The sequence below is a fragment of the Procambarus clarkii genome, chromosome 5 (assembly GCF_040958095.1).
Source record: "Procambarus clarkii isolate CNS0578487 chromosome 5, FALCON_Pclarkii_2.0, whole genome shotgun sequence".
Lineage (NCBI taxonomy): Eukaryota > Metazoa > Arthropoda > Malacostraca > Decapoda > Cambaridae > Procambarus > Procambarus clarkii.
Genome location: NC_091154.1, coordinates 43,402,905 through 43,417,565, shown reverse-complemented (window position 1 = coordinate 43,417,565; position 14,661 = coordinate 43,402,905). Strand labels below are relative to the sequence as shown.

Below are 14,661 nucleotides of genomic sequence, written 5' to 3'. Positions count from 1 at the left end.
TCAGGTACCTGTGTAAAAGTGTCGTCAACATACCTGCAGTATATGGCCGGTTTCAAGTTCATATCGACTAAGACCTTTTGCTCGATGGTACCCATGTAGAAGTTCGCAAACAGGACACCTAGGGGAGAACCCATGGCGACCCCATCTACTTGCTTATGCATGTGCCCATCCGGGTTCAAGAAGGGTGCCTCTTTAGTACAAGCTTGGAGTAGTTTCCTTAGAATGCTTTCTGGTATGTCAAGAGGAGTACAGGTTGGATCACGATACACTCTGTCCGCTATCATCCCGATTGTTTCATCCACAGGTACGTTGGAAAATAGAAATAGAAATAAAAGACTAGACTAGAAATAAAAATGAATTTTGGAGAATTGATTTTTCAAATACCATCAACAGTGAAAAGAAACAAGAAACATCGAGAAAATTCGTGTTAGAATTATTAATCTTACTTTTGCGGTCATATTTAATAATATATATATATATATATATATATATAATATATATATAATATATATATATATATATATAATATATATATATATATATATATATATATATATATATATATATATATATATATATATATATATATATATATATATATATATATAATATATATATATATATATATATATATATATAATATATAATATATATATATATATATATATATATATATTTCAGTTGCATATTGTCCTGGGGACCATTCAGGCTTGTTCGCATTTGTGTTCCTCACGTGTGCCCCAAAGAATGAGGTGATTTGGTAAAATGCTATGCCCAAGATTACTATCCGAGTGCCGGCGGTGGGGTGGTTCAAATAGCCTCGGCTATCACCTCATTATGTCCGGTCGTGATGGTCAAGTGGATTAAGGCGTCTTGTACATACCAGTTGCGTTGCTTCTGGGAGTATGGGTTCGAGTCACTTCTGGGGTGTGAGTTTTCAGTTGCATATTGTCCTGGGGACCATTCAGGCTTGTTCGCATTTGTGTTCCTCACGTGTGCCCCAAAGAATGAGGTGATTTGGTAAAATGCTATGCCCAAGATTACTATCCGAGTGCCGGCGGTGGGGTGGTTCAAATAGCCTCGGCTATCACCTCATTATGTCCGGTCGTGATGGTCAAGTGGATTAAGGCGTCTTGTACATACCAGTTGCGTTGCTTCTGGGAGTATGGGTTCGAGTCACTTCTGGGGTGTGAGTTTTCAGTTGCATATTGTCCTGGGGACCATTCAGGCTTGTTCGCATATATATATATATATATATATATATATATATATATATATATATATATATATATATATATATATATATATATATATATATATATATATATATATATATATATATATATATATATATATATATTATATATATATATCTATATATATATATATATATATATATATATATATATATATATATATATATATATATATATATATATATATATTTATTTATTTATATATATAATTGATCATATACATTAAGTTAACAATTGCTTACTTAGTTATCTTTTATTTATCATATAAGTTTATCATATTGAATATAATCTCTTGTGCCTAGATACCGGTACTTGGACCAGATTTATGGTCATTTGATTGCATATTCATCTATATCATACCTCTATAATACAAACTGTTGTGTTTATTAATATGTGAATAATGGCTGTTATAGTTATGGTGCTAGGTTGGACTATGGTTCTGTTTAAATCAAGTATCTAAACATGTAAATGTGTTCAGTTATAGAACTGAGTTTATGTAGCCTTATCCTTGTATTAAAATTACAAGTTAATGTGTCAAATTGTCTGCAGGTGGACTGTAGATCTTCAATCAATTTCTTCATTCACCTTTAGGGACCCCCACTGCCCCTTATAGTCCACAGTTTGTCAATAGGAAAAAGAGGAACTAGGCTTTACGACCTTAGCTAGGGACTTTTGTTGTATTAATTTTGCATATAGTAATTTTCATTTTAGTACAGTACAAGTCCCAAGTAGTTTTCCTCATTTATCAATCCCGACAATTTTCCCACAATATATATATTTTCTTTTGTTCTCAATGGACAGGATTAGAGATCTATTAAACATAGTTCAGTTATGTATTAAACAATCAACTACAGAAAGTGATTGATTGATTAAAACCAAAGAAAGAAAGCCTAGGAGTGTTCCAGAGGTGTCTTGTCATGAAGCAGTGTTCTTATGAAGATTTGCATTCAGAAACAGTTTGATGACTCACAAAACCGGTAAGAATGGAAAGTTGCTGAAGAATTTGCATAACTGCTTCAGGAGACATACCACAGCTCTGGAGTATTTCTCAAGACTTGCAGCAGACAAGGCCAGGTTTCAACAAGCATTTATGCAACTTCTTAGGAACCTGAATATATTTTCTCAATCTTAGGCACCTTTGTTTACATTTATTAGGCAGTTTAGGAGCTCCGAAAACACTAAGAAGTATATGATAACAATAATGTGGCTAAATATATAATAGGCGGACATCAGAAAATTTAAGAAACTACAACATTTTGGTCCGGCCGCGACCATTATCAAGTCGTGTAATCATTTTCTGATGTGTGGTTTGGATATGAAAGATGTATAGGTTCGTAAGTGGTTACAAAAATGTTTGTTAAAACCTGGACTTCTCCATGGGTTATCTTTAACATGTGTGGCAGGACGGTTTCATGGAACAAGTGTTAACACTTCTTGCGGAGAAGCTTCATGATGGTTATGGCATTATCTCTACATCTGAGAGCCGACCTGGTACTCTCATTGGATTTCAAGACATACTTCTTCAGAAAGCCCAAAGAGTTGCGGAGGTGGCGGCTTCTTGGATGTGGGTACACTACAGCAATGTCTACAGCAAGGTCATGAATCAGTTTCAACCGTAGGAAGTCATTGTTTAGGGAATGGCCCACGAGAATGGTTTTGCTCCCGAACAAAGACATCAGCTTGGAGCGGACTTCTTGAAGGTTCGTCGTAACACCTTTGAATTGTTTGGCAGTGAGTCCAGAGTGTATGGTGTTATAGTCTACAATGTTCTCAGGTTTCACAAGTGTCTCGTACACCACTTGGTAGTCAGTGTTAACTACAGAGATTGCCCCCACGTCCATTCCCTCTGTGGTGTAGATCATCTCACAGACCAAAGCATAAATGATTTTTTCGTCATTATCACTTTGCTGAGTGTGGCAAAATCCAGTAAGATTATCAAGGTCTATATCCGCTGTTACGTGCTGCGATGCTATCTTACAGGGAGCGGCGTTACTCTTTTGTTGACAACAGCGATAGAGCTTAACGGGGGAGCCGTAGAGTCTGCCAGAATGGTATCGACACTCACTGGAGATCAGTGGACGTCCTTCATCATCAATACGGTACACTGTATTGCACCGATTACATTTGCGCACGCCAACTCTCGGGATGAGAGAGTACTGGGCATCCACATTGCTTATCTGAGCCTTACCGCTTCCCTGGGGGTGAAGCCGTGGGTAGCTGTATCTAGAAAGGGCCGCTTCGGACAGCTTCAATCGTAATGCGCGGTCATATAGTGTTCTATCTTGTGCCGCCATATCTTGCTTCACTCCCTCGGATGTTCTTCACCTGAAATAAAGTTAATTACATTTATTTAATGTTTATGGAAAAGTAAACATTTACCAGGCTCCTAAAAGAAAGTATAGATAGGTTTGCCTATCCTCATCTGGAATCAGTGTTTCGATTTTAGCAAAGAATGAAAAAGCTGGAGGACTGCAAATGCAATTCCAATTTTTAAGAAGTGATCACCTATACTAAATTATCATCCAAATATTTTAATGTCTTGTTATGGGAAATTTTCTTGAGTCGATATCACAAATGCTATTCAGACACACATGAAAACTAATATAATAATTTAATTGTGTCAGGAGACTGGAAGCCAGAGTGCATTCATACATGTTATTCTTATATCGAGGTCCCCCCCCCCCCCCACCCAAGATTGAACTACTGACCCCGCCCAGGATGCAACCCCATAACAAGCCCTGGAAACAAAAACCGAAACTGTCTCTATTTTCCACTTGTTACAACTTGCTATATTGGTTATTATAACTGGTTAGGTGTTAAAACTTGTTCGAACGTTGTGCCAACGTCGTAGTTTCGGTGTGTGTTTGGCGGGAGCTGACTAACTCCTGAGTACCTACGCACTGTTAGGTGAACAGTTGCATTAGGTGAAAGGAAATGCGCCCAATTATTTCTGTCTTGCCTGGAATTCGAACCAGGAATTCCTCGATTATGCGCCGAGAATGATTCCCGACCGAACTACCGGGACCCCTATATGTAAATAAAAATGTAAAATGAAAAAAATGTAAATAAAGAACTCACTATAGCATCATTTAGGATCACTCTGGCTTTACAAATGTTCTTATTATTTACCAGCACATTTACAGTAGAGTAAAAGATTAGGACATTATGTAGTAACAGAAAATAACATTAAGATGAGTAAAACTTTGTCAATCTTACGTTCATATTAATTCACTTTAATTATGACATATATAGGATTTTGAGCTTAGAAAATGATAAAAATAAGTTCTACATTGAAATTACAATAGCTTCTTGTATGAAACCAAAAACATTTGCCTTATAATTTTTTGTTTTCATTTTAGCATTTTTGTGATATAGCATTACCATTAAACCTGACATTTGATTTCTTACTGTTCAAAAATATGTTTCTTAATCTGTGTTGAACACAACTAAACAAAAATTCACATGTGAGTCCAACACAACTAAACAAAAATTCACATGTGAATACAACACAACTGAACAAAATACATTTACTGAGAAGCTAACAGGGTGTTATTGTGAGTTATTATTCCAGATCTGGAAATGACATGTTTGCTACTGAAGCATAAATAGGGAAAGAAAGAATTGTGTTTAGTGCAGTAACAGCCTCAGGATCCAAGTGGAAGATTGTGATAGTCCGGAAAGGACTAAATACTAAATGAATCAAATAAAGAAAGAGAAGATGGATTGTTGTAGAAGTTGGATACCTTTGAAAAAATTCAAGTACATGTCAACAGCAGACGGGTGTACACAACTGCAGACGGGTGTACACAACTGCAGACGGGTGTACACAACTGCAGACAGCTGTACACAACTGCAGACTGGTGTACAAAACTGCAGATTGGAGTACACAACTCAACTAGCTCCTGGTCGAGGACCGGGCCGCGGGGACACTAAAGCCCCGAAATCATCTCAAGATAGCTAAAAATGTATTATTCAAACTGACTGTGGGAATATACTACAGGGCAGACACAGGAACAGCAGAGGAAGTAGCTGATCTGCATAATTTGATCAGTGCTGCGTCACAAACCCAAACTCTTATAATAGGCGATTTTATCCACGAGACAATAAATTGGGTAAACCTAACATCGCAAGCAGAAGGAGATATACTTGCTATGCAGATCAATATCTAGACCTGGTGCAGGACTCATTTCTCATACAACATGTGGTAGAGCCCACTCGAGGTAACAGCATTCTGGACCTTGTGCTAACATCAGAAGAGGGCAATGTCGATCAAATTCAAGTAGAGGAAAATTCACTTCATTATTTGATCACAGTATTATAAGATGGACTACAATTACAGAAACTCTCATAATATGTGCCAAGAAGGAGAAGGAGCAGAAAGGGAACAAGATGGATGACACAAGAAGTAAAAAAAACTTTGTTAACTAAACGGAACCTGTGGAGACGGTAAAAATCCATGATGAACATCAAGGATTATGAGATGTATAAAAGGGCATTAAATTCAGCTACCCAGGAAATCAGATTAGCCAAAAGAAACAACGAAAGAAAACTTGCCCAAAACATAAAGTAGGATGAGGTCGGCCGAGCGGACTTGGGAGCCAGTCGGCCGAGCGAACAGCATACTGGACATGTTATCCTGTGGTCCTGGGTTCGATCCCAGGCGCCGGTGAGAAACAATGGGCAGAGTTTCTTTCAACCTATGTCCCTGTTACCTAGCAGTAAAATAGGTATCTAGGTGTTAGTCAGCTGTCACGGGCTGCTTCCTGGGGGTGGAGGCCTGGTCGAGGACCGGGCCGCGGGGACACTAAAGCCCCGAAATCATCTCATGATAACCTCAAGGATCCAAAATCGTGCTATGTCTATATACGAAGTAAACCCAAAACTAAGGACACTGTAGGACTCCTAAGAGATAAGACTAACCAAGTTATATTGGGTGATAAAAGGGCAGCAAACACTTTGAATGAATACTTTACATCAGTGTTTACACAAGAATGATTGAACGACATCCCATCACCCATACAAACGTTTGAAGGAGGTGAAGACAATGAATTAATGGGTCACATGTAACTGTGGGGGTTTTCTATTTTGCCTTCACGACTGCAATGCGTACGTCGCCAATGTACATGTTGCAGACGTTTCACGAAGCTGTCGGAATCAGCAGAGAAAATACGATAGCAACCGTACAGGGCCTGGGAGCAAGGTCGAGTTAGAGTCCTTGAGGGGCCTCTTCTCAGACTAGCCTCACCTGGTCCTGGTCGTTGGAATCTCCTCAAGAATTTAACACTTTAAGGGAGTCCCAGGGTCCTCATCACATTTATACTTTAGTGAATTAGGCAACTTGGTGTTGAAGACACCTAGAGCTGAAGGCTTGAGTAAAAAGTTGGCAGTATTCAGAAGTGGTTCAACGGAAACACTGCATAAAGCTTAACAGTAGTTTATTTACTAACTTAACCACTAATACAAAGGGTGCTTGATTTACTTTAGATTGGCGTCAGAAAGGCTATGGTCGCATTAGCGAGACTCTTGACGTCTGGCTTATCAATTCGGATCCATTCATGGCGAAAACCTAGCTTAACACAGTTGACAGCCAATCATTAACACGGCAAACCTGACTGCCGGTATGCAAAGGGATCACAAGAATTCCAACCGGATACTCAGGTAATGATGATATGCAATAAATCACAACTACACTGTCAATGGGACAGGCAATAACATGCTCAATAATAATGTTACACAATAACTAAATGTGTTCTGTATGTGAAGCTCACATTCACAGACATGATACCACTCAGATAAACATGTGTACACCGTCGGGTGTCTAGGTCTCTACCTATACCTGTTACAGGTATAAGAAGGTGAAAACTGTGGTCGATACCTCAGATCAACACAGACAGACACAATAAAACAATGACAAGATCGTGTACTTACAGGTTCTCTTATTCACTCAATCACTCAGGCACCTTTGCGCAAGAACTCGTAGGTGGCCTGACAGCTGGTTCTGCTCGTCACAACGTGAGACCATTGATGACAGACTTTCCCACAAACCGTACTTGATACGGGGGTACTCGCAGGAGGGCTTGCTGTATGTCTAACCGACACATGCACACACTTGGTAGCACTGGCGATGAGTAAGGGTGGTGACGTCACGTACCTGGTTGATGGGGTTCTGGGAGTTCTTCTACTCCCCAAGCCCGGCCCGAGGCCAGGCTCAACTTGTGAGAGTCTGGTCCACCAGGCTGTTGTTTGGAGCGGCCCGCAGGGCCACATACCCACCACAGCCCGGCTGATCCGGAACTTCTCTTAGAAAACCGTCCAGTTTTCTCTTGAAGATGTCCACGGTTGTTCCACAATATTTCTTATAGTCGCTGGGAGGACGTTGAACAACCGCGGACCTCTGATGTTTATACAGTGCTCTTTGATTGTGCCTATGGCACCTCTGCTCTTCACTGGTTCAATCCTACATTTTCTTCCATATCGTTCACTCCAGTACGTTGTTATTTTACTGTGTAGATTTGGGACCTGGCCCTCCAGTATTTTCCATGTGTATATTATTTGGTATCTCTCTCGTCTCCTTTCTAGAGAGTACATTTGGAGAGCTTTGAGACGATCCCAATAATTTAGGTGTTTTATCTCGTCTATGCGTGCCGTATATGTTCTCTGTATTCCCTCTATTTCAGCAATCTCTCCTGCTCTGAAGAGGGAAGTGAGTACTGAGCAGTACTCGAGACAGGACAACACAAGTGACTTGAAGAGTACAACCATTGTGATGGGATCCCTGGATTTGAAAGTTCTCGTAATCCATCCGATCATTTCTCTGGCTGACGCGATATTTGCTTGGTTATGCTCCCTAAACGTTAGATCATCGGACATCATTATTCCCAAATCCTTGACATGCTGTTTTTCTCTTATGGGAAGATTCGATTGTGATTTGTACCCTGTATTATGTTTCAGATCCTCATTTTTACTGTACCTGAGTACCTGAAATTTATCACTGTTAAACATCATGTTATTTTCTGCTGCCCAATCGAAAACTTTGTTGACATCTGCTTGTAGTTTTTCAATGACTTCAGCAGATGTAATTTTCATGCTGATTTTTGTGTCATCTGCAAAGGACGACACAAAGCTGTGATGTGTATTTTTGTCTATATCAAATATGAGAATAAGGAACAGTAGCGGTGCAAGGACTGTACCTTGAGGTACAAAGCTTTTAACATCACTTGGACTCGATTTTATCTGATTGACTGTTACTCTTTGTGTTCTGTTCGACAGGAAATTGAGTATCCAGCGTCCTACTTTTCCAGTTATTCCCATTGACCTTATTTTGTGAGCTATCACCCCATGGTCACATTTGTCGAACGTCTTTGCAAAGTCTGTGTATACAACATCTGCATTTTGCTTTTCTTCTAGGGCTTCTGTGATTTTGTCATAGTGGTCGAGTAACTGTGACAGACAGGATCTTCCTGCTCTAAATCCATGTTGTCCTGGATTGTGCAATTCATTGTTTTCCATAAAACTAGAAATTTGATTCCTAATCACTTTTTCAAACACTTTTATTATGTGTGATGTTAGTGCAACTGGCCCATAATTTTTTGCCAATGGCTTTACTCCCCCCTTGTACAACGGGGAATATCTGCAGATTTAAGTGCTGCTGGTATCTACCCTGTAACCAGGCTCTTTCTCCATATTACGCTGAGTGCTATCGCTACTGGCACTTTACATTTCTTTATGAATATTGAATTCCATGAGTCAGGCCCAGGAGCTGAGTGCATAGGCATATTGTCAATTTCTCTTTCGAAGTCTTCCGAGTTTGTGGTAATATCCGTTATATTATCTGCAGCTTGAATGTCATTCATAAAGAAGCTGTCTGGGTCATCATCTTTCATGTTGTTTATTGGTGTGCTAAACATAGCCTCATACTGGCTTCTTAGAATTTCACTAATCTCTTTGTTGTCCTCTGTGTACGTACCTTCAATTGTAATTAACGGTCCAATACTGGTCGAGGTTTTGGATTTTGATTTTGCGTATGTTAAAAAATATTTCGGATTTTTCCTTATCTCTTGTATAGCTTTCTGTTCCAATTCCATTTCCTCAGACTCATATGATCGCTTCAACTTTTGTTCTATTTCTTCGATCTCCCTGCCTAGGCTTGTTTTCCTTGCTTGTGATAGTTGTGTCTGCCGAAGCATTTCCGTTATTTTTTTTTCCTCCTGTACAGTCGTCTGCGTTCTCCTTCTAGAGTGGTCCTCTTTCTGCCCCTCCTCACAGGCACGTGCTTCAAGCAGACCTTGTAAGCTTCAGCTGTCAGTTGAGCTATTCCCTGTGTGGGAGTTTTGTCGCTTAAGACCGTCTCCCATTGAATGGTTGCAAGGTCTACATTTATTTTTCCCAGTCAATCCTCTTATTGTTGAAATTGAATTGATTGAATATTCCTTCTCGCTTGTTGGGTCTCTTAGACCTACTACAGTTTTTTATGCTGGTTCGCACTTCAATGAGCTTATGGTTTGAGTATGAAGTATCTGAGATTGTGATGTCTCTGATTAGTTCATCACTGTTTGTGAATAACAAGTCTAGTGTGTTTTCGTTCCTAGTTAGTTCTGTAATCTGTTGATTGAGCGAGAATTTGTCACAGAATCTCAAAAGTTCTCTGACCTGTGGTTGGTTATTTCCTGGGTCATTCCCTGCTATGATATATGTGTTTGCCATTCTCCATCTTAGACTCGGTAAATTGAAATCTCCAAGGAAGATAATATCTGGAGCTGGGTTTGCTAGGTTATCAAGTATGTTCTCTATTTTGTGCATCTGCTCTGTGAATTCCTCAACCGTTGTATCTGGCGGTTATCCAGTTAATATTGTGGAGAGCATTAGAGAGATTGCCTAAAGCTGATTCACTATGTAGCCTGAATGAAAGTTTTTTGGTTTCTGGTGGTGATGTGTCAATGTTTGCTATGAGGACAGTAGGATAGGGGTCAGTTGTTCTGTCATAAATTACCCCAGATGTAAGGGGAGCTGTTATATTAGTCCATAGGTGATCCAGGGTAGTGGCAGATGTTTGAGTGACTCGGGTGGGTGTAACAAACTAGGCTGTTGTAAGAATTATCCAGAGTGGTTTATCGACAAAAGAGAATGGGAAGCTGAGCCGCATGGTGACCTGACCCCCAGGGGAATTCGCGGTGGAAATAACCAACGCTTTGTTCATAGCTGCGTATAATGAATCATCCTATAGTATTCAGTAATTTAGAGAAAATTAGCCTTTATTCATTTTGCATTAAAATTGTATTGTATAATAGTACTGGATACAATATCAAGAGTATTCTAATTATTGAGTTTAAGTCACCATCAGTGACGTCACGAATCAGATCTAACTTTTAAGGCGGAGTGACCGGCGGTCATAGGTCATCAGGGGTTGACAGGTCTACTATTTCTCAAAGTTTTAATAACCATTTTTGTGATCGGGAACAGCTCTGCCGTTAGATGTTTGTAATTTAATTCAGTAAAATAATTCAACCAGTCTGGATCAATTAAGTACAACAGAGGTTAATTGTTATAACTTAAACCTTGCTAGTAACTGGGTAGGACTTTGACTAGGCGGAAGGATACAATACTCTGTCTGGGGTAGTCCAGACAAGAAAAAAATCAGTGTGGTCACGGAAGCAGCTGGGATAAGAGGTCAACATCTTACCTCTCCCCAAGACCAGCCCCAACACCTAGAGCTGTGGTCGCCCAAGGTATAGTTGCTATTGTTAATTATAGGGATAGTCTTCTCATTTGCCACTCAGGTCAAGTAGGGAGTGTTAAAGTGATAGGGAGTGAACCTATTTAGATTTTGTTTTAGTTTTCTTTTAATAAATTAAATTTGTTATTAATTTGCATTTTATTGTTTCCATGTGTTTTATGTGTATACTTGTCCTGGTCACGTGGTCCACACGAGGCAGAGTTGCATTGGGCGCCGATTCTAACATCGAATCGGAATTATCATTACCGTGTAATTTATTCCACACTCAAGGTCATCGTTTATAGTGGGGATCAAGCCCCTAGGTTGATTAATTAGCGTGATCGATCCAGACCTCGATCATTGCTCTTGTATTACTGGTCTGGTGGTGGCAGCAGAGGTGACTCTAGGGTTTTGTTCAGAGCTTAGGTCACGTCATACTGGGTGTAGAATCCTAAGTCGGTCAATCGTCTTAGGACCACGTGGCGTGGAGTTGGCTTTGTTAAAAGTTTTGGAGTCCCTTGGTAGAGAATAATAAGTAAGAATACGGGTAGAGGGAGTAGAAGGAAGTGAAAGAGAGAGAAATCCTAACCCGTGTTACAATGGTGCACAGCGGTGGTTTCAACAATTTTGTTTGAAATTGTTGAAAGGCTCACGCGTCTAGCCGTTCGAACACGTGCGCGGATGCTAAGGAGACAGCCGCGGGCCAGGATTAGCAGTGCGCCCCACAAGTGCGTTTGAGTGGGGATTGGCGAATCTTGGGTCATGCGGGCTGATATGATTAAGGTTAGTTAGTAAGATTAGGCTGTTAAAATTAGATTTATTGAAAAGGAGACCGCTCCGAGTTGATTGGACTGGGTACCATACTCGACCCATTGCAATTAATTCAGAGGTGTTGGGAGCCGCCATACTCTCAACAGCAGTTCCTTGAGGGCTGTCGGGGGCGGATATATCTGTGGGACGCCAGTAGATAGTCCGAGGGCGTTATTAGACGACCCAAAACGCTAGGAAAAACGTAATCCGTGAAGGGCGTTGCGGCCTCCGAGGGACGGACTAGTAACCTACCTAGCAGCGATTCAACAACTAAGTGATCGCACACTTAGTGGAGGTTGAGTCGTCCCTAGTCATAATTGTTGCTGAAAGCCGCGTGTCGCTCTGTTGGAACCTAGAGGGTGTGGCCCCTAGGCTAGGTGTGGTACGGCGAGCCGGTAGGAACAATTATAGGATTAAGTCGAGTGCATTTTTTAATTAAGTATACTTCAATTTATAAAGTAATTTCCGTTTATTTTCATTGTTCTAGAGATTAATTTTTTTCCCTTACATTCAATCCCCGGTTAAAAAAATTTTTTTCATCAAAGTGTTTAGCATTTTCTTGCATATTAGGCTAAGTGCGTACGTTAAGTTTGTTATTCCCTGTTGTATTAGTCTAAGTCAGAGGCGTTGTTGCTAGAGTGTAGTTAATCCTCTGGACTTAGGGCTATGTGTCGGTCACGATAGATAAGTGAAGGAGTTTAAGGGATAGTAAGTTGCGTGTAAATGTTATTTGTCCGCGGAATATTTCTAAGTATTTTGGGATAAGTTTTCGGCTAAGTCAATGTCGGAAAGTCGTTAACTGTAATTAATTTATATTCGTGGGTCACGTGTATGATCTGGGTATCATTAGGATTCCCCAGTCGATGCGGATGATATTTTCTAGTTTCTACCAGTAAGACGGTAGAATTGTGTTTGTAGACTTAGAATTCTGTTTTCAGTAGAAACGTAGGTGGAAAATTTTCTAAGTCCAGCTTGGGCTAGAATCTGACTTTTTGGCGGAAATTCTAATTTTCAGGTTTCGTGTATATCCTAGAGTCAGTATTACTCTCTAGTGCGCGCAAGGGACGTAATTCTGTTCGTAAAGCATTAAACAGTGATAATTACATTTTTGCCGAATTTAGTTATTTTTCGAGAAAATCGTGTTGTAATTTTGTCAGAGTCCATTTGAGGTGAAAATCTCGGATTTTGACGAAAAATCGAATTAGTGAGTGTTGAAACCGCCCGAAGTGTCAGTATTGTTCTGCATACAACGTCAGTAGTAAATAATAACGTATTTATATCTGGGAACGAGAAACCCAAATTTTTGTGAATTAAAGGAGTTTTGTGATATTTGGGGTGATAGAATATTTTTCCCTCGGAGTCAGAAAAATTGGCAGAGTCCAGCAATGGAGTAAAAACGCAGTTTTGATAAAAATTCAATTTTTGGTAAGCATATATAGGTCCTGGGTGTCTATATCAATCGCTAGAGCGGTTTATTAACGTAAAACTAGTTATTTTCCTTCAGAACAAAAATTTTGATTTTTCAGCGTTTAAGCGAAAAAGCGCGGGACTTAGTTTTTTTTTCAGCGCAGCTGGTCCCGCTCCATCAGTCATCAGGGGCCACGCTGCTCACTTCAAGCGCGTTTAGTATTCAAGTACAGTAAATATTCTTTATTAATCCATCACGAGTGCTGCGCGTTAGTGGCGTTATCATTTAATTTGTTTTATATAAATTAGATTCTTTAATTTTTTTTGTTAACGTAAAGGACTTAGGTTTCAGCAATAGAACTGCGGGATATTTCACGGTCAGACACGAGTGCGGGGCAGACACTCATTCATTGGATTCACTTCAGCGATTCTATCGATAAATCGGTGTATTTCCTATTTTGGGAATTTAGTAGTTTTATCTTAGAATAGAGTTGTGATTTTTTTTTATTTTTTTTTATTTTTGTGTAAGATCACGGTTGTAGTGAGTCCGGGTCGACGGTGTACTAAAGGGTAGTTTAGAAGAGACGTGGCACACCAGGAATCACAGAAAATGTTTAACCCAGATAATGGCCAGTCAGTAGGGACCAGTGGGAATGGGAGTGTAGAGGATAGAACCTCTTCCGACACCACTGGGGACCGCTCAGGTAGCTCAACTGGCACCACAGGTGGGGCCAGTGGGACTGAAGCGACGAGTTCACGGGTTCTGCATGGGACTGGGCAGTCGAGGGTATCTTTCCATCCCTGGAGAGATACTATTATTGACATGAGTGGGGAGTCTTGCGAGGAGTCGTCCCATGAGTGGGGAGAGCCGTCTTGGGTTCCCCCACAAATAACATCGACGCCATGCCAGCAGGGTAGACAGGGGGCCTCAGTTAGTATGGCAGGACGTCCCACTTCGCTCGGTAGAGAACAGCAACCTGTTCAACGGGAACATGAACAACCACACCAACAGCAGGAACTACCCAACATAACACCAATACCACAGCACCCACAACACCTAGGTACACCTCATCCGTCACTACAACAACCCCAACCCCACCTCCCATACCTACCCCATCCTCAATTCCCATACCAACCCCATCCTCAGTTCCCATACCAACCCTTCCCCCAACCCCAGGCCACTCCATACCCATTCCAACCCCAGGCCACCCCATACCCATACCCATACCCATTCCAACCCCAGGCCACCCCATACCCATTCCAACCCCAGGCCACCCCATACCCATACCCATACCCATTCCAACCTCAATCCACACCCCAACCCGAGGCCACCCACACCATACCTCAGCCTCAACCCCAACCTCAATCCACACCCCAACCCGAGGCCACCCACACCATACCTCGACCCCAACCTCCATCCACACCCCAACCCCAGGCCACCCACACCATACCTCAACCCCAACCCCAGGCCGCCAC

The 14,661-nt window shown here is 40.8% G+C and overlaps 1 protein-coding gene across 1 annotated transcript; it reads right to left on the bottom strand.

Moving 5' to 3' along the window:
• Positions 1-1,476: 1,476 nt before the first annotated feature.
• LOC138350761 (exonuclease GOR-like) lies at positions 1,477-3,590 on the bottom strand. Its single transcript, XM_069302035.1, has one exon. The coding sequence runs from the start codon at positions 3,548-3,550 to the stop codon at positions 2,681-2,683; it is 870 nt and encodes a 289-aa protein (XP_069158136.1). The 5' UTR covers positions 3,551-3,590; the 3' UTR covers positions 1,477-2,680.
• Between the last annotated feature and the right edge of the window lie 11,071 nt (positions 3,591-14,661).